Source organism: Gastrolobium bilobum, unplaced genomic scaffold (genome assembly GCF_033153095.1).
Source record: "Gastrolobium bilobum isolate Gb01-03AN ecotype WA unplaced genomic scaffold, APGP_CSIRO_Gbil_v1 utg7613, whole genome shotgun sequence".
Classification (NCBI taxonomy): domain Eukaryota; kingdom Viridiplantae; phylum Streptophyta; class Magnoliopsida; order Fabales; family Fabaceae; genus Gastrolobium; species Gastrolobium bilobum.
The window spans coordinates 299,314-318,655 of record NW_026898007.1 but is presented as its reverse complement, the minus strand read 5'-3'; the positions used below and the strand labels follow the sequence as shown (position 1 = coordinate 318,655).

Below are 19,342 nucleotides of genomic sequence, written 5' to 3'. Positions count from 1 at the left end.
CTCAAAGCTACAAGCATAACTAACATCAGTGTGGCATGGACAACCCCCATGCTCACCAATTAAGGCAACAAAGCCCAACAATGTCTCAACATAGATAACAATATAATGAATGTAAAGCATAGTCAGCATCCAGGAAAATCAGTAAAAATAGCTTACATCAATCAACTAAGCTCTGGCCTCCTGCCGCCCGAGGTATCAGCCCCCAAGGTGCCTGAACCTGAAAATATGCTCCAAACGTGGGGTGAGATCTCTAAAAAGAAATCTCAGTAAGACAAGGGGTCCTCAAGGATTGCTCCACCTCAAGCTCACTTACATGTGCAATATAAGTTCTAAAAGCAGTAAAACAGTATAAGTTCAAAATCAGTGCAATGCAGCAGATAATCATGTCATGTGTGCCAAATATTCTATTGGCCAGAGAAATGCAGGATTTACATGTGTCTATTACCTACAATCACTGCAAGACACCACTTACACCAACCATAGAATCACCCTATTGTAGGTCTCCTACATACTCAGGCTTATCATCTAGGTGGAACAACACATGCATATCATAAGGCACTTGCACATACAGCTCAACAACATTTCAAAATCAATACATGAAAACACATCATGCATATAAACCATTCCCCCATGGGGTATGGTGGAACCAACAATGGCTAAACCGAGGACACGAAAGCTTACATGTCAAGTAGTATACTCAAATTTAAAATCCAAATAGCAGTCCACAAGTCACAAAACAACAAGATCAAGGTCTGTTTATAACATAAATATCATCAATACTCATGCTCTATAATTTCATGTCAAAAGGAATATGTTTTCTTTTTCATTTTCGCTTACTGCACACTTTCCTCAAAGCCTTAAGTATTAAACCGCGTTTACTCTTTTTAAAACTTTAATTGCAACTCTTTACTGAAAAATTCTAATTAATATGTTAAATTAGACATCTCCGGTTTTACAACGACATACTATACTTCTCAATCGGAGTTGTATAACTCCAGTTACGTTTTATGCAAAGTGACTGCTGCAACCGGAATTTCCAGCAACCAAAACGTGACTTCAAAATGACACTGCGATAAAACCACATATCCAATGGCTACTAAATTTTATAGAGTTCTATCCCTTTTTGTTAGCTTCACATAGGTCTAAACGACACTCGATTTGGATCTTTGTAGCTCAAGATATCGAATTTTTGATAAAACAGGTTTGTTGCTGTCCAGACCAAAATATCGGGATATTGCCAAAGGAATATCGGAATATCGGAATATCGATATCCGGATTGTAACATCCCAAGAGCTGGCAAGGGCAGGGAGTGATCGCCAATGCGAAAGGGCACAGACAATGAGCGGCCCATGCCAAATCTTGCAGTTTAGGGGTTCATGAATGAATCGAATCAACACCCGAAAGAGATGGATTCCAGAGACTGTGCTGGTATGGGATGGTAGAGTTGAGAATAGCTTATAAGAATTAATTGGTACTACCTATAATAACAAGATGCATCTACTTTTCGGTAGCCCGGAACAGAAGAACTCTATAGTTAAGCGTGCTTGACTTGGAGCAATTCTTGGATAGGTGACCTCCTGGGAAGTTTTCCCGGGAAGTGTGCGAGTGAGGACAAAGCACACTGAAAAGTCTCGTGTTAGTGTGTGGGGACAGTCGTTGATCCTTGCAAGTTGCCAGGCGTTACATGTATATCATATCGAGATATTAATATCCGGATATTTCCGGATATCCGAATATCAATATCGGGATATCATATCCGGATATTAATATCTGAATATTGGTTTTCCAGTATCGGGATATTTTGTGACAGTCTTCCAAAAATGCATTTTTTTCAAGTTTTTCCTACAAGGCTCAAATTTTAACACTTCCAGACCTTTAAGCATGCATTTTTAGGTGTGTTATAACATTCAACCCCCCTTGCCCCATATTACTTTATATTATGCTTAGTTGTCCTTATCTAAGACATACCATCATGTAATCAGTTTAATTAAACTATTTCACATCTTTCTAGGCATCTAAGTTGTCATATTACATTGTGTTTAAAAAAACTATTTCATGCTTGAATGGTGACACCTAACAATCCTTTACTTAGGTCATCTCACATGCAAATCATATTGCAAAAATAAGGACCAACATGATTATACATAATCCTCAACAACAATACATAAAGCATATTACAATATGGCATAGACAATCTCTATGCTCATATCAAATGCACATAATAAATACTGTCAATATTAAGCATGCCTCACTACAAAATATTTCATAATCTTAATGCATGCATATCATGCCAACAACTTGTCTCCGGCCTTTTGCCTTGAGATGCACCAACATCAACAATCTCAGTACCTGAAAATGTGCCCCAACACGGGGTGAGATCTCTAACAAAAAATCTCAGTAAGACAAGGGGTCCTCAAGGACTCTTCCGCCCCAAGCTCACTTACAGGTATATAATAAGTTCAAAACATTAAATACAATGCATGTTCATGTTAAAGCAATATAATCAAGACAATATATATCTAAATTCTTAGTAAATCATGTACAACAGTTCATTTCTCATGTGATGTATGCAAGTATGGTTCGACTAGTCAGGGAACAGGATAGGGTTTTATGCACGTCTGCTACCTACCAAACATAAGGGAGGCTGCCTCATGCCTTGCACACCAGGGTGGCTGCCTGATCGTACAAGTACTAACATGACATTCATACATTACATCAACAGCTATATCAACATTTCTCAGGCGTATATCAATGCATATATCATTTTCATAAAAGCTTACCTTATCCGCAACATGCTCCAATGAGCTCTCAGTATCCAAAGGACCACAATCATAGGCCCTCACAAAATCAAAACTTATTCAAGATATAAAGACAATTAATAAATATGCTCGTTTACGACATTCTTTTATATATTATCTTTTACGTAGCCATTCTTTACGTAGTGACACCAACTCAAGGTGGTAGAAACTAAATCCACTCCCTAAGATCCCTTAACCTTAGAACATCACTTACAAATACCATAGAGTCTATAATTCATTTCCTTCAAGAACATTCCAAAGAATTCAACTCTATTTACGAATACAACAACAAACTTCGCCTACCATTTTTAAAACTTCAGTCGCAACTATTTAGCAAAAATTCTGAGATTTTAATATGTTAAACTAGACATCACAAGCTTTCCAACGACATATTTTATCTCTCAATCGGAGTTGTATAACTCCGGTTATGATTTTCGTAAAGTGACTGCTGCAAACTGAATTTCCAGCAACCAAGACACGACTTAAAACTAACACTGAGATCAAACCACTTATCCAATGGCTACAAAATTTTACAGGGTTGTATCCCTATGTGTTAGCTTCACATAGGTCCAAACGGAACTCTATTTGAAGCTTTGTAGCTCAAGATATCGAATTTTTATCGAAACAGGTTCGTTGCTATCCCAATATCCGGATATGCCATATCCGGATATCATATCCAGATATGCCGCGAAAGAGGCCAAAAACAGCAGCCTAGCACAAAAATATCCATTTAAAATTCCATCTTTCACCTAGATACATATATCCCTATCGATTTAGCATGCATTTTAACACTTAGATTCATCAACCAACGTTCAAATTATCAAAACTAATTATTTTACATCTTCAATTCATGTTGTATTCATGAAAACACAAAGGGAACTGTTGAGGCATACACCCATGAGCTTCAAAACAGCAAAAGGGGTGCTCTTGGAGCTCTCTATGCAACTCCAAAGATCTGACTACGAAAGGCCACGAAAATGCGCCCACAAGATTGATCATTTCTCTCCAAAGGTAGCTCCTTGTATCATCAAATACTAAGTAGAATGGCTCACCCCTCTTAAACAGTGGAGTCAGCCCACACACACCCAACTCACAGGCTGGACAACTCAGAACAAGGCACCCCTCTCCTTCACAAGGCTAGCCCAGACCAAGCCATGATGGTTTGAGGAAGAAAATGTGAAGAAAATTGATTACTTTGGCTTTTTTTCTTGAAGAAGAATGAAGGTGTCAAGAGAAGATACCAAGTTATTAGAATGGAGGCACGTAGGAATTAGGATTTCTGACCTAGGAGCTTTTGCCATTTAGTATTTATAGTGGTTTAAGTTTTAAGCACACTGTATTAGCAGTAATAGTTACGCTTAGTATTTTAATCTCAAACTTTGGATTCTGAACCTAGACATTTTTCTAAGATTTATCATATTTTTATTTTATTTTTCGCAGCACTTTTTCGATACGCGCTTTTACGTAGCCAGTATTAGTTCTGACACCAGTTTTCATTATTTTGACTTCAAACTTGTTTTACTAGTCCTATATATTATTCTAGGAATATTCTTACACTTATTATAATTTTCTAGGATACTTTATCGGTACGCATTTATACCGTGAAGCTGAACCGGTATCTGCACTTTTCGTCAGAAAAGCAATTTTCAGCATTATTAAACCCTTCTGATAATTAATTAAGTCTTTCCATATTTATTCAAGTTAATTATGGAATTATTTCCTCAAACTCATAATTAATTATTTAAATTCCTAATTTAACGATGCAGGTTCTTACACAACCCTACAACGAAATCCATGGAAATGCTCTCCCACTTCCATTGCGAAATCTCAAGAGGTTGAAGCTTACCAGGCGGCCTCTGGTGTTCAATCTTCACTTTCTGACATATTAAACACTTGGACACATACACGGCTATCTCCTTTTTCATGCCCGGCCACCAGAAATTCCTCTTTAAGTCTTGGTACATCTTTGTAGCCCCAGGGTGGATAGTGAATTGGCCCTTATGAGCATCTGACATCACCTCCTCAGTCAATGGACCTATAGGAACTACAATCCTTTTTTGGAACATCAACAATCCCTCCTCATTCCAAGACACACCGTCTTGGTTCTTCACATAGTCCAGGCACTCCCTTTGCACCTGTGCCTCCTCGATCTTTTCCATCAACTCATTTTCAACTCTCACAGTCTCCATCTCCAGAAGTGCACCCCTAAACAAAGAGGTCACTGTCAAATCTCGAAATTTCTCAATCACATCATAGTCACCAATCATCAAACTGGATAGACTCACATTTTTGACTCAAAGCATCAGCTACCATATTGGCCTTGCCTGGGTGGTACTTCAACTCAAAGTCGTAGTCCTTCAGAAATTTCATCCATCTTCTTTGTCTCTTGTTCAACTCCTTTTGGTCAAACAGGTACTTCAAACTCTTATGATCACTGAACACCGCAAACTTCATACCATACAAGTAATGCCTCCAAATCTTAAAGGCAAAAACAATAGCAGCCAACTCCAAATCATGAGTCGGGTAGTTCTCCTCGAGAGGCTTCAACTGCCTCGAAGCATAAACAATAACTTTACCAGTCTGCATCAACACACAACCCAGCCCCTTCTTAGAGGCGTCACAGTACAACTTAATCTGCTCAACAGGATCAGGAAGGACCAACACTGGTGCAGTGGTCAATCTCTCCTTCAACTCCTGAAAGCATTCCTCACACTCGTGAGTCCACACAAATTGAGTCTCCTTCCGGGTTAGGCGAGTCAGTTGCAATACCATCTTGGAGAATCCCTCAATGAACCTCTTATAGTAACCTGCCAAACCCAAGAAACTCCTCACTTCTGTAACAGTTTTGGGCCTCTCCCAATTCAACACGGCCTCAATCTTGTTTGGGTCCACTGCAACTCCTTCTGCAGAAATCACATGCCCAATGAATTTCACTGACTTGAGCCAAAACTCACACTTTGAAGGTTTAGCATAAAGCTTTTTCTCCTTCAGCACCTGCAACAAAATCCTCAAGTGCTCCGCATGAACCTCCTTCGTCTTCGAGTAAATCAGAATATCGTCAATGAAGACGATCACAAACCGATCCAAGTATGGCTGAAAAATACGGTTTATGTAATCCATGAACACTGCTGGTGCATTGGTGAGTCCAAACTGGATCACCAAGTACTCATAATGACCGTATCTCGAACGAAATGCGGTCTTGGAGACATCCTACGGCTTAACCCGGATCTGATGGTATCCGGACCGAAGATCAATCTTGGAATAACGCGAGCACCCCTAAGCTGATCCAAAAGATCGTCAATGTGTGGGAGGGGATACTTGTTCTTGATTGTCACCTTGTTCAATTGGCTGTAGTCGGTGCACAATCGCATGTCCCATTTTTCTTCTTAACCAAGATGACTGGTGCTCCCTATGGAGACACACTCGGTCGGATGAAGTTTTTCGCGGAAAGATCCTCATTATGCTTCTTTAGTTCCGCTAACTCAGGTGGAGACATTTGGTATGGAGCTAGTGAAATAGGCCCTACACCAGGTAAAAGATCAATAGAAAACTCTATCTCTTGCTGTGGCGGAAATTCAGGAATATCCTCAAGAAACACCTCAAGGAATTCCCTCACCACGGGAATGCTGGTAATATCCTCTTGTGTCCTTCTCACCAAAACTCCCAGCATAACATAGCCCAATGCTCTTGCTCTCAGGGCCTTTATCGCCTGAAGCACTGATAAATAAGGAGAAGAACCGGTAGGGAAATCACAAGGAGACATCACCACTTTTTTAGCACAACAGTCAATCATCACACAGTTTCTGGACAACCAGTCCATGCCAAAGATGATCTCCAAATTAGCCATAGGCAAACCAATCAGGTCTACCAAAAATTCACGGCCATCCCACTGAAACACAACATCACGGTGTACAGAGGAAGTATCACATTTCTCCCCAGTGGTGGTAGTCACCCGCAAAGGTGGAGAAAGCATAGAAATGGGCAACTCAAGCCCCACAGCAATCAGGGTCGCGATGAAAGAGTGTGTAGCCCTGAAATCAAACAATACATCCACATCATAACCACCAATGGAAATAGTACCTCTAACAAGGTATGGTGCCCTGTCTGACTGCTGGCGATCAAGGGTGTACACTCGGCCCGTGGCTGGTGGTGCAGTAGGTGGTACAAATGGTGGTGCAGTGGGCGGTACCATAGACGGTGCATCATAATGTAGAGCAGGCGGCATGGGTATCATCTGTGGAGGTGCAACACGAGCAACTGCGGACTGAGCTCCCGATGCATAACAATCTTTGGCCACATGGTCGTTCTTCCTGCACTTAAAACACACTATCTCTCCTGAAGCACAACAGCCCCAATGCTCCTTCCCACAACTCGCACATCTAGGGGAAGTAGGAGGGGGTCTAGCAAACCCTCTATGCTGTGTAGACGTCCTCTTGAATTCGTTTGCTGGCTGTCTGGTCTGTAGAAACTTCCCTTTACCCTTACTATCATATCTCTTATTTCTCCCCTAAAAGGAACCACCAGCTCCTCTGGCCTCTGCGTCCTTGGCCCGCCTGGCCTTACTAGCCACGCATACATCCTCAATGTCCCTGCATTGCTGGACCAGGGTACCAAAATCCCTAGAAGCAGCTCCAGCAATCCTGTCAGCTATGTCAACAGTCAGACCTCTTCTGAACTTAGCTGCCATGAATGTAGGGGTAAGCATAGCAAGCCTAAAGTGTGCATACTTGGCTAGTTCATTAAACTTCGCCAAGTACTCATCAACAGTCATGTTCCCCTGAGTCAACCTCTCAAATTCACCTTGTTTTCTTTCCTGCGCATCAAAGGGAAAATACCTCCCAAGGAACAGGTCCTCAAAGAATGGCCAGGTAATAACCTGACCCTGCATCTCATACACGAGAGCGTTATTCGTCCACCACTCATGAGCATCACCCTCCAGTTTATAAGTGGCGAACATAAGCTTCTGTTGATCAGTACACTACATCACACGAAAAATCTTATCCAAAGCCTGAAGCCATCTAGCAGCAGCAACTAGGTCAAAGGCTCCATCGAAAGAAGGCGGGTTATGCATACGAAAAGCATTCAACCTGCGCTCACGGCTCTCCTTGTTAGTATATGGATGTCCTAGAGACAATCTTTTGATTAGATTAGGACATATGTAGACCTTTTATATTGACGCAAATAAAAGCACTATTTATCCTGTTTCATATTTTGTCTCAATATTATTTTTAATATTTATATGAGTAACTGGATAAACCCCTTGGAATAAAATAGGTATCTCTTGAGTATCTGTGATGAGATCACGATCATAAGGATTCAAGGATACTGCATGTTTATTCCTAATTTTATGTTCCTAGTCTAGAGACACTGAGAATGGGGATCAGTGATCTCGGGTAAGACTAGCACGACTTATCTACTTGTATTTGGATGCAAGGTAAAGACCTCATGAGCTACAGATATGGAGATGTCTTAGCTAAAGTCGTGGGTGGACCTATAAGGGTATAGCTCGCACTGAACAGACCCACAAAGAGACTCTATGAGGAACTCTCACAGAGAGTATCATTAGAGTATTCTCTTTATATTTGGGTATGTCTTTCCTAAGACCAGAAGTTATTACCTAGACTGTGTTCTAGAAGGCATGCTTTGATTGTGCACCTCGTCTGCCTGAAACATGGAGACTCATAGGTATACTGTTGGGCTTGTCCTGAAAGAACACAGGGCTAGGGTGATAAGCTGAAGGAATTCGTCAAATCTCTGAAAGAGATTAGGTTATCTGTAAACCGGAGAAATCGGGATGACATTTATAGGGACTCAGGAATATATGCATAGTAAAAGAGATCATGAGATGATCTGCCTTTAGAGTCTGTAAATTGAAGATTCCCTATTTCGAATAAAGCTTACCCTAAACCGCAGGGGTTGATACGCTTCCTTACCCTAGGTTTTATGGGAAGGTAACCGAGACGAAAGGAAATATATACGGCAACCAAATATGTGTAATAGGATGATCAAGTCATTAATCTAACTAGTTCTGGGGCAACAAAGCATTGCTAGTGCTCTGTGTTGTCATTAGATGGGTTGTGGGCTTATTGGGCCCAAGCCCATTTATGTCAGTGGCTATGTTGGACCTAATGGGTCACACACTAACACCTAATTGTCTAGATGCTCTAGCATTAAAGGTATTGGGCCTAACAATTGTTATTAGCCCAAGAAGTAGTTTGGAACTCCACAGATAGGGTGGAGGGCGCATGGATCAAAGTAATGGGCTTGGATAGTCCAAGACATTACTAATTAATTTAATTAGTTAAATTAATTATCAAATGTTTAAATTTTGAATTTTGAATTTGAAATTTGAAAATTGAATTTTGAATTTGAATTTGGAAATTCGAATTTTGAATTTGAAATTTGATATTCGAAATTTGAAATTTGAATTTTGAATTTTGAAATTTAAATTTTGAATTTGAATTTTGAAATTTGAAATTTGAATTTTGAATTTTGAAATTTGAATTTGAATTTAGAATTTGAATTTAAAATTTAAGTGTTTGAAAGTTTGAATTCAAATGTTTGAAATTCGAATTTGAATTGGCTATGAAAAGTTGTTTCATAACAAAAGGATAAGATGAGATCTTGTTGGAACATATCAGGAGGAGATCTTTTGGACATAATCCAAGGATAATGGGGTGCTGATTTTGGCTAGATTTGATCATCAAAATCAGCTCCAGAAGATACGGTCTGTTGGGAGAATATTTGAGTGAGTTGATTTAAGTTTGAAATGCAACTAACTCAAATGTATCTGGTCACCTTTTAGGCTATATGGGGCGCACCATATAGCTGATTATATGATGATTCATGATCAGATTTCTGACTAGGTTTTGAACTTAGTCTCATGAGAATATTCTGGGATGTTGTTGGCAATTTTTGAAATGCAACAACTCCACTTATTCTCTCCCCAAGGGCGCCACTTTGATCAGATTTTTGGGAGAAAAATCTGATTTGTTTTTGAAACTTAAAAGGCTCCTCTTGTGTGCTTAATGTAGTTGTTAGTTCCTCCTTAGGTTTGTGTGAAAAGCCAAGCCTTTCTCTACTCATCTATGCGCCCCTTGTGAGGTTTTCTCTTAGAACACTTCACTCTTCTAAACACTTTTACCTAGCCTCCTGCATCACACACTGAGCGCATAGCAAGCCTTATTGTGGTGATCAATCGGCGGCCTTACTGGAAGGAGTTCCTGTATCTAGACGCGGGTGGTGTGGATCAACGTTAGAGGGTCTGAACCCTTCAGACCTACCTTGATCATCTTGAGTTTTCACGAACAAGGTATGACATACGTCTTAAAGTATGTATCTTGATATGCATGTGTGTTCCGCTTGCGAAAAATTTTGTTTTTCCCTCACGCATGTTTCGGCCTTCAAGGCCAATTCTACTTTCAAGTGGTATCAGAGCCCGGTTACTTTACCATAGACGGGTGATGGTACCTTGTTTGTGAACCTGTTTCTCACGGTTAAAATTTCTTTAAAGAGTTAAAGATTCAATTTTTATGTATGGATTTTAATTTACAATACTTTAAACGGTTAAAGTTTTGTTTTTGTTTTTTTTTTATGAACATCTTAATTTGATTGCTGTGTTCATATATCCATATGTATTCATGGTTATCATTCTTTTCTTTATGAAAGTTTTAAAAGGAAACACCTTTTTGAAAGGTGGAGTTCGACCATGAAAGGTGTTTTGAACACCTTGATTGTTTTCTTATTTTTCATGAATTGTTTCATGAGCAAAGCATGTAATAAAATTTTTCGAAAATTAATCTCATATACATTAGTATATGGTTCGGCCATCAAGTGTAGATGGCTACATGCATGGTTTAAATTTTATGTTCTTTGAGAAAGAGTCAATAAAATTTGAGTTATATTAATGGTTGTATATAATTCGGCCAATTGAGAAATCTAAGAAAATTTTAATTTTAATTTTTTGTTTTGATGTTTAATTGTTAAATATCAAGACATATGTGAAAAACATATTATATGATAATATTTTGTACTTGTGAGTTGTCTAACATTTCAGGTGCAAAAGAGGAAGGGGATGGTCATGGTGCCCGAAGTTTAAATTTCGAATTTTAAAATTAATGTGTAATTTTTGCTCTTTAAATTAGAGTTGTAATTTGATTTTTAAATTTTGTATTTTAAATTTTGTCCCTCCAAAATGTTTTGGAGTTTCTTTAATTGTAATTAGAGAATTTAGGCTAGTGGCGTATAGACGACAAGAAGCCGTGGCTTGAGAAGCAAGATGGACAAAAGATCGAGCACCATGACTATCTCAAAATAAATTGTTTTATTAGCATGTATGTTTTGTACGACTAGCATGCATGAGATAGTGGATCACGATATGTATGCTTTATTGCTTATGACGTCTAGTATGCATGAATTGGACAAATCGCGTTTGTATGATTATTATGCACGTCCAATTTCGACTAGTCTAAACCGATAGATGTATGACATAGGTTACGACTAGCATGATAATATATTAATGCGTTTGATGAGACCTAATAAAATCCCTAAATAAAAGGAACCCTTAAAAGGAATAAATTATTAAGCATATGATTACCTCCCACCACCAATATTACTCGAACCTCCTCTACATAGTGGTGCTCCACAACTCAGTTGGGACCCACTGTTTCGTTGAGTAAGAGTAGTATTAGAAGTGTTAGACACTTAGGGTGCTGGTTAATGCTTAACTGAGGCATAAGTTGCAGGCCCAGCCGGGCTTATGGGCTTAGGGTAATAATGCTAGGTTGGTTGCATGAGATGCACCACTAAGTGACAAGGAGTTGTCAACCTAATGTTAAGAGAGGGTATGAGATACTGTTGATTAGGATCAACCCATTATTTAAATTAATCTTGCGGTCTCAGACGAGGGTTAAAATAAATAATCGCACTCTTAATCTCACTAAGGTAAAATCTAAAAGTAGATTAACCCTAAGTCAAATGGTAAGGGTCATTGACTTAGATAAAATAGTGGGAGGGGCAATTTATTTAAAGTCTTTAATAAATTGTAACACGACAATATATTAATTAATCTTTCTTTACATTTTTTTTTCAGTTTTTAGTATGACTAATCCACTGTCACTGCGCTCAATACTTGATACGAATAAACTGACCGGTTCAAACTTTATGGACTGGTATCGGAACCTGAGAATTGTTCTTAGGGCCGAAAAGATTGCCTACGTTCTTGATGGTGCATTACCCGTAGCTCCTAGGGAAGGGGAAGATGGGTTCGCGGAATATGATTTCGAGGCCCACAAACAACACATGGATGACGATACGATGGCAGTATGCATCATGTTGGCATCCATGTCGCCTGAACTGCAAAAGCAGCATGAGCATATGGATGCTCCCTCTATTGTCTTACATCTCAAGGAGTTGTATGACGTTAAAGGCAGGCATGAGAGGTATGAGGCCTCTAGAGAACTGTTCTCTTGCAGGATGTCTGAGAACATGTCTGTTAGCAGTCATGTTCTTAAGATAATCGGGCTGATTGAGAAGCTAGGAAATCTAGGCTTCTTGATGGATGCCGAACTGAGTAATGACTTAGTCCTGGCCTCACTTCCACCTTCCTTCAGTCAATTCATAATGAATTATAACATGCATGGGATGCTTGTGAGCTTGCCTGAATTGTTAAGTATGTTAACAACTGCTGAAGTGTCTATCAAGAAGGATAGGACACAAGCTCTTCTGATTGGTGGGCCTAGCAAGGCCAAGGGTAAGGGTAAGGGTAAGGAGCCTGCTAAAGGTGACTCCCTTAAGCCCAAAGGAAAATCCAAGAAGAAGAAGGGCAACAAGAAGGGTAAGAAAGCATCCAAGGACAAAGGCGATGCTGAGTGCTTCCATTGTGGCAAGAAAGGCCATTGGAAGAGGAATTGTCCAGACTACCTGAAGAGTGTGAAGGACAAGAAGCATGGTGATGCTTCTGCCTCAGGTACTTTCATGATTGAGATAAATTATTCTTGTGCTAATCCGACTTCATGGGTATTGGATACCGGTTGTGGTTCTCATATCTGCAATATGTTGCAGGTGCTTAGGAGCCCAAGGAGATTGGAGAGAAACGAGGTGGATCTTCGCGTTGGCAATGGAGCAAGGGTTGCTGCTCATTCTGTTGGAGATGCCGACCTTATTTTGCCTACGGGCCTTTTATTGCATTTGAATAATTGTCTTTATGTTCCGAACATTTCTAGAAACATTATTTCTATTTCTTGTTTAGAACAAGATGGTTTTACTTTTAGTATTAAGAATGGTACATTTTCTATCATTTTGAATGATATTGTTTATGGTACTGCTTCATTAATAAATGGATTGTATGTTCTGGAAATGGGAACTGAAGTGCTCAATGTAGCTGTGAAACGACCTAGGATAGATAATCAATCTTATCTTTGGCATTGTAGACTAGGGCACATAAACGAAACAAGATTGTCTAGGATGCATGCAGATGGATACCTAGATTCCATGGATTTGGAATCCTATGGACAATGTGAATCTTGTCTAGCTGGGAAAATGACTTGTCACAAGCCCAAGGGGCTTGAGAGTCATAGGGCTAGTGAGTTATTAGAACTCATTCACACTGATGTTTGTGGGCCAATGTCTATAGAGGCTAGAGGAGGATACTCCTATTTCATTACCTTTACTGATGACAAATCAAGATTTGGGTACGTGTACCTAATGAGATATAAATCCGAAGCCTTTGAAAAGTTCAAGGAGTTTAGGAATGAAGTAGAGAAACAGCGTGGCAAGATGATTAAGACATTACGATCAGATCGTGGTGGTGAATATCTGAGCCATGAGTTTCAGGATTATCTGAGAGAAAATGGAATTCTCTCGCAGTTTACTGCACCTTACACACCACACCAAAATGGTGTCTCCGAAAGGAGAAACAGGACCTTGTTAGACATGGTCAGGTCTATGATGAGTGAGACTCAACTTCCAAAATCGTTTTGGGGATATGCCCTAGACACAGCGGCATACCTTCTAAATAGGGTACCGTCTAAATCTGTTCAGACCACACCATATGAGATATGGAATGGTAAGAGACCCAACCTGAGTTACCTCAGGGTATGGGGATCGCCAGCTTATGTCAAAGCGTTGGCATCAGACAAGCTTAGTGCTAAGAGTACTAAATGTCTATTTGTGGGGTATCCCAAAGGTACTAAGGGATACTACTTTTACTCCATGGATGAACACAAAGTGTTTGTGTCAAAGAATGCTGAGTTCCTTGAGAAGGATTTGATCTCTCAAGGAGCCAGTGGGAGTAAGATTGATCTTGAAGAAGTTCAAGAACCACATGAACAGATTGAGGAACCCAAGTCTGCTCCGCAGGCGACGTTCTCCAATGGAGAAGTAAACACACAACTCCGTAGGTCAACGAGGGGCATCCATCCACCTGAGAGGTATGGGTTTGTGATTGAGAATCAGCAAACCGTCGAGGATGATGAACCAAGTAACTACGAAGAGGCAGTCAAGGATGTTGACTCTTCTAGATGGCTTGAAGCCATGGAATCTGAAATGGATTCGATGTATCAAAACAAGGTATGGACCTTGGTTCCTAAACCGCAAGGAATAGTTCCTATTGGTAACAAATGGGTCTTTAAAAGAAAGACTGATGCAGATGGCAACGTTCAGACCTACAAAGCTAGGTTGGTTGCGAAAGGGTATCGTCAAAGACAAGGAGTTGACTATGATGAGACTTTCTCACCTGTTGCCATGATCAAATCTATTAGGATCATGCTTGCAATAGCGGCATATCACGACTATGAAATTTGGCAAATGGATGTCAAGACCGCCTTCTTGAATGGGTTCTTGAAGGAGGATGTGTACATGACACAACCTGAAGGCTTTGAAATCAAAGATCAGGAGCATATGGTATGCAAACTTCAAAGGTCGATATATGGGCTAAAGCAAGCATCAAGGAGTTGGAATATTCGTTTTGATGAAGTCGTTAAGAGTAACGGTTTTATCAAGAACGAGGATGAACCTTGTGTTTACAAGAAGGTTAGTGGGAGTAATGTCGTCTTCCTAGTACTTTATGTAGATGACATATTGTTAATAGGAAATGACATCCCCACATTACAAACAACGAAAGAGTGGCTTTCAAAAAGCTTCACCATGAAGGATTTGGGAGAGGCGGCCTTTATACTTGGTATAAAAATCTATAGAGATAGATCAAACAGGCTGCTGGGTTTATCTCAATCCACGTATATTGACAAGATGCTAAAGAGGTTTAGCATGGAAGGGTCGAAAAGGGGTTTTCTTCCCGTCAGTCATGGGGTACATCTTTCAAAGGCCATGTGTCCTAAGTCACAGGCTGAGAAGGATCGCATGAGTGGTTCCATACGCTTCGGCTATTGGATCCATCATGTATGCCATGATATGTACGAGACCAGATGTCTCATATGCTTTAAGCATTACGAGCAGATACCAGTCGGACCCTGGAGAGGGTCACTGGACGGCAGTCAAGACCATCCTTAAGTACTTAAGAAGAACTAAGGATGTGTTTCTGGTCTATGGTGGGGTTGATGAGCTAACAGTGAAAGGGTTCACTGATGCCAGCTTTCAGAGTGACAAAGATGACTGCAAGTCACAGTCAGGGTTCGTATTCACCTTAAATGGTGGGGCAGTATCTTGGAAGAGTTCCAAGCAGGAGACAACAGCAGATTCAACGACAGAAGCTGAATATATAGCTGCTTCAGAAGCGGCTAAGGAGGCCGTGTGGATCAAGAAGTTCATATCTGAACTTAGGGTGGTTCCAAGCGTGGATGAGCCCATACAGTTGTTGTGCGACAACACTGGAGCCATTGCGCAGTCAAAGGAACCTAGGTCTCATAGATCTAAGCACGTGCTCCGCAGATATCACCTGATTAGAGAAATCATTGATAGGATGGATGTAAAGATGGATTATGTTCCCACAGATGATAACCTGGCCGATTCTCTGACAAAGGCTGTTTCTCAGAGAAAACATGATAGTCATTATGAGGCTTTGGGTATACGACTTAGGTCTGATTGGCTCTAGGCCAAGTGGGAGCTTGTTAGTATATGGATGTCCTAGAGACAATCTTTTGATTAGATTAGGACATATGTAGACCTTTTATATTGTCGCAAATAAAAGCACTATTTATCCTGTTTCATATTTTGTCTCAATATTACTATTAATATTTATATGAGTAACTGGATAAACCCCTTGGAATAAAATAGGTATCTCTTGAGTATCTGTGATGAGATCACGATCATGAGGATTCAAGGATACTGCATGTTTATTCCTAATTTTATGTTCCTAGTCTAGAGACACTGAGAATGGGGATCAGTGATCTCGGGTAAGACTAGCACGACTTATCTACTTGTATTTGGATGCAAGGTAAAGACCTCATGAGCTACAGATATGGAGATGTCTTAGCTAAAGTCGTGGGTGGACCTATAAGGGTATAGCTCGCACTGAACAGACCCACAAAGAGACTCTATGAGGAACTCTCACAGAGAGTATCATTAGAGTAGTCTCTTTATATTTGGGTATGTCTTTCCTAAGACCAGAAGTTATTACCTAGACTGTGTTCTAGAAGGCATGCTTTGATTGTGCACCTCGTCTGCCTGAAACATGGAGACTCATAGGTATACTGTTGGGCTTGTCCTGAAAGAACACAGGGCTAGGGTGATAAGCTGAAGGAATTCGTCAAATCTCTGTGAGAGATTAGGTTATCTGTAAACCGGAGAAATCGGGATGACATTTACAGGGACTCGGGAATCTATGCATAGTAAAAGAGATCATGAGATGATCTGCCTTTAGAGTCTGTAAATTGAAGATTCCCTATTTCGAATAAAGCTTACCCTAAACCGCAGGGGTTGATACGCTTCCTTACCCTAGGTTTTATGGGAAGGTAACCGAGACGAAAGGAAATATATACGGCAACCAAATATGTGTAATAGGATGATCAAGTCATTAATCTAACTAGTTCTGGGGCAACAAAGCATTGCTAGTGCTCTGTGTTGTCATTAGATGGGTTGTGGGCTTATTGGGCCCAAGCCCATTTATGTCAGTGGCTATGTTGGACCTAATGGGTCACGCACTAACACCTAATTGTCTAGATTCTCTAGCATTAAAGGTATTGGGCCTAACAATTGTTATTAGCCCAAAAAGTAGTTTGGAACTCCACAAATAGGGTGGAGGGCGCATGGATCAAAGTAATGAGCTTGGATAGTTCAAGACATTACTAATTAATTTAATTAGTTAAATTAATTATCAAATGTTTAAATTTTGAATTTTGAATTTTGAATTTTGAATTTTGAATTTGAAATTTGAATTTTGAATTTGAAATTTGAAATTTGAAATTTGAAATTTGAAATTTGAAATTTGAAATTTGAATTTTGAATTTTGAATTTGAATTTGAATTTAAAATTTAAGTGTTTGAAAGTTTGAATTCAAATGTTTGAAATTCGAATTTGAATTGGCTATGAAAAAGTTGTTTCATAACAAAAGGATAAGATGAGATCTTGTTGGAACATATCAGGAGGAGATCTTTTGGACATAATTCAAGGATAATGGGGTGCTGATTTTGGCTAGATTTGATCATAAAAATCAGCTCCAGAAGATACGGTCTGTTGGGAGAATATTTGAGTGAGTTGATTTAAGTTTGAAATGCATCTAACTCAAATGTATCTGGTCACCTTTTAGGCTATATGGGGCGCACCATATAGCTGATTATATGATGATTCATGATCAGATTTTTGACTAGGTTTTGAACTTAGTCTCATGAGAATATTCTGGGATGTTGTTGCCAATTTTTGAAATGCAACAACTCCACTTATTCTCTCTCCAAAGGCGCCACTTTTGATCAGGTCTTTGGGAGAAAAATCTGATTTGTTTTTGAAACTTAAAAGGATCCTCTTGTGTATTTAATGAGAAGTTAGTTCCTCCTTAGGTTTGTGTGAAAAGCCAAGCCTTTTTCTACTCATCTATGCGCCCCTTGTGAGGTTTTCTCTTAGAACACTTCACTCTTCTAAACACTTTTACCTAGCCTCCTGCATCACACACTGAGCGCATAGCAAGCCTTATTGTGGTGATCAATCGGCGACCTTACTGGAAGGAGTTCCTGTATCTAGACGCGGGTGGTATGGATCAACGTTAGAGGGTCTGAACCCGTCAGACCTACCTTGATCATCTTGAGTTTTTACGAACAAGGTATGACATACGTCTTAAAGTATGTATCTTAATATGCATGTGTGTTCCGCTTGCGAAAATTTTTGTTTTTCCTTCACGCATGTTTCGGCCTTCAAGGCCAATTTTACTTTCACTAGAGACATGAGAGAAGGAAACAACCAATTCTTCTACAACCAAACTTGAATTCTAGCAACAAAGGGAAGCTCTCGAGTGTCATTACCTGGTAAGGTAAGTAGGCTAACAACATGAAGAGAGTCACTTTCAACAAAAATATTCCTATAGCCTCTATTCCAGGAAAAACTTAGGCCATAAAGCACAACCCAAAGTTCAGCCTGAAAAGGGAACAAGAACCCAAGAAAGAGGAAAAGCCACCAAGCCACACACCAGCAGAATTTCTTAGAAGCCCACCACAAGCTGCCTTATCTTTGTTGACAGCTCCATCAATATTCAGCTTACAAAATCTTGCACTAGACAAGACCAGGACGTTGAAGAAATAATATCATCTGCATGCCTGCTGAACCTCTGAATTCTAGGGCTTCTGACAGCCTTAATATCCTTCAGAAAGTGAGATATAAGAACTTCAGGGTTATTTGGTCTTGTAAAATCAGCAAGATGAACATCAGAGTTTCTCCAAATCCACAACAGATTACAAGAGAGAAAAAATAAATCTCTCCAATCCTTCAAGAACCTAAAAGAATTACAGAATTTTAAATTCATCTATTCATTGAGAAAGGGAGTATCAAAGAAGCCAGGGGGAGGGGGTGGAAAAGCTGAAGTTTCCATAAATCTTGAGCTTTGGGACAGTCCCTGAAATATGCAAATAGGTTTCAATTTTATTAGGGCAATGTAAACATCTATCCAAATTGTTCCCCCATTTACTAGTTCTATCTATGGATAAGAGCCTGCCATGATTCATCTTCCATAGGAGAATCTTGATTCTTTCAAGGCCTTTCAACTTCCAAATTCTCTCCCAAGAGCAGTTAGGGGAGGAGAAATTCAGACACCGAAGATTATTATAAGCAAGCTTGACAAGAGATTGGCCAGGTCTCCAATCTTTCCAAGAAAGCAAATATGAGCCAGCATCCGGGATATAAGGAGGAATAGCAAGAATCATATTAGAGACATCTGAGTCAAAATGCTCCCTGATGAAAGACAGATTCCAGCTACCTTCCAGAGAGGAAGCATACTCTATTACCTTTTTGTTCAACTCATTCAAATCAAGAGGGGGGAGCAAAAGATAGGAAATTTTGGGGGAGACCAGTCCAATTATCCAACCAAAAGTTAACAAGGGAACCATCACCAATCTTCCAAATTAACCCATCAACAGTTTTCTGCCACACCTTACTAATACCTCTCC

The 19,342-nt window shown here is 39.7% G+C and overlaps 1 protein-coding gene across 1 annotated transcript; it reads right to left on the bottom strand.

Annotated features, from left to right (window-relative positions):
- Positions 1-6,207: 6,207 nt before the first annotated feature.
- Positions 6,208-7,023, bottom strand: LOC133312149 (uncharacterized). Its single transcript, XM_061513304.1, has 2 exons — positions 6,654-7,023; positions 6,208-6,566 (listed from the first exon to the last, which is right to left on the bottom strand). Exons 1-2 carry the CDS (start codon positions 7,021-7,023, stop codon positions 6,208-6,210), a joined length of 729 nt encoding a protein of 242 aa, XP_061369288.1.
- Positions 7,024-19,342: the final 12,319 nt, after the last annotated feature.

Excerpts from the sequence above, each read along its gene's own strand:
- LOC133312149 (XM_061513304.1), bottom strand. The coding sequence starts at position 7,023 with ATGCCGCCTGCTCTACATTATGATGCACCGTCTATGGTACCGCCCACT. Across the intron at positions 6,567-6,653 it reads ATTTTTGGTAGACCTGATTG|TGGTGATGTCTCCTTGTGAT; the intron begins GTTTGCCTATGG and ends GTGCTAAAAAAG.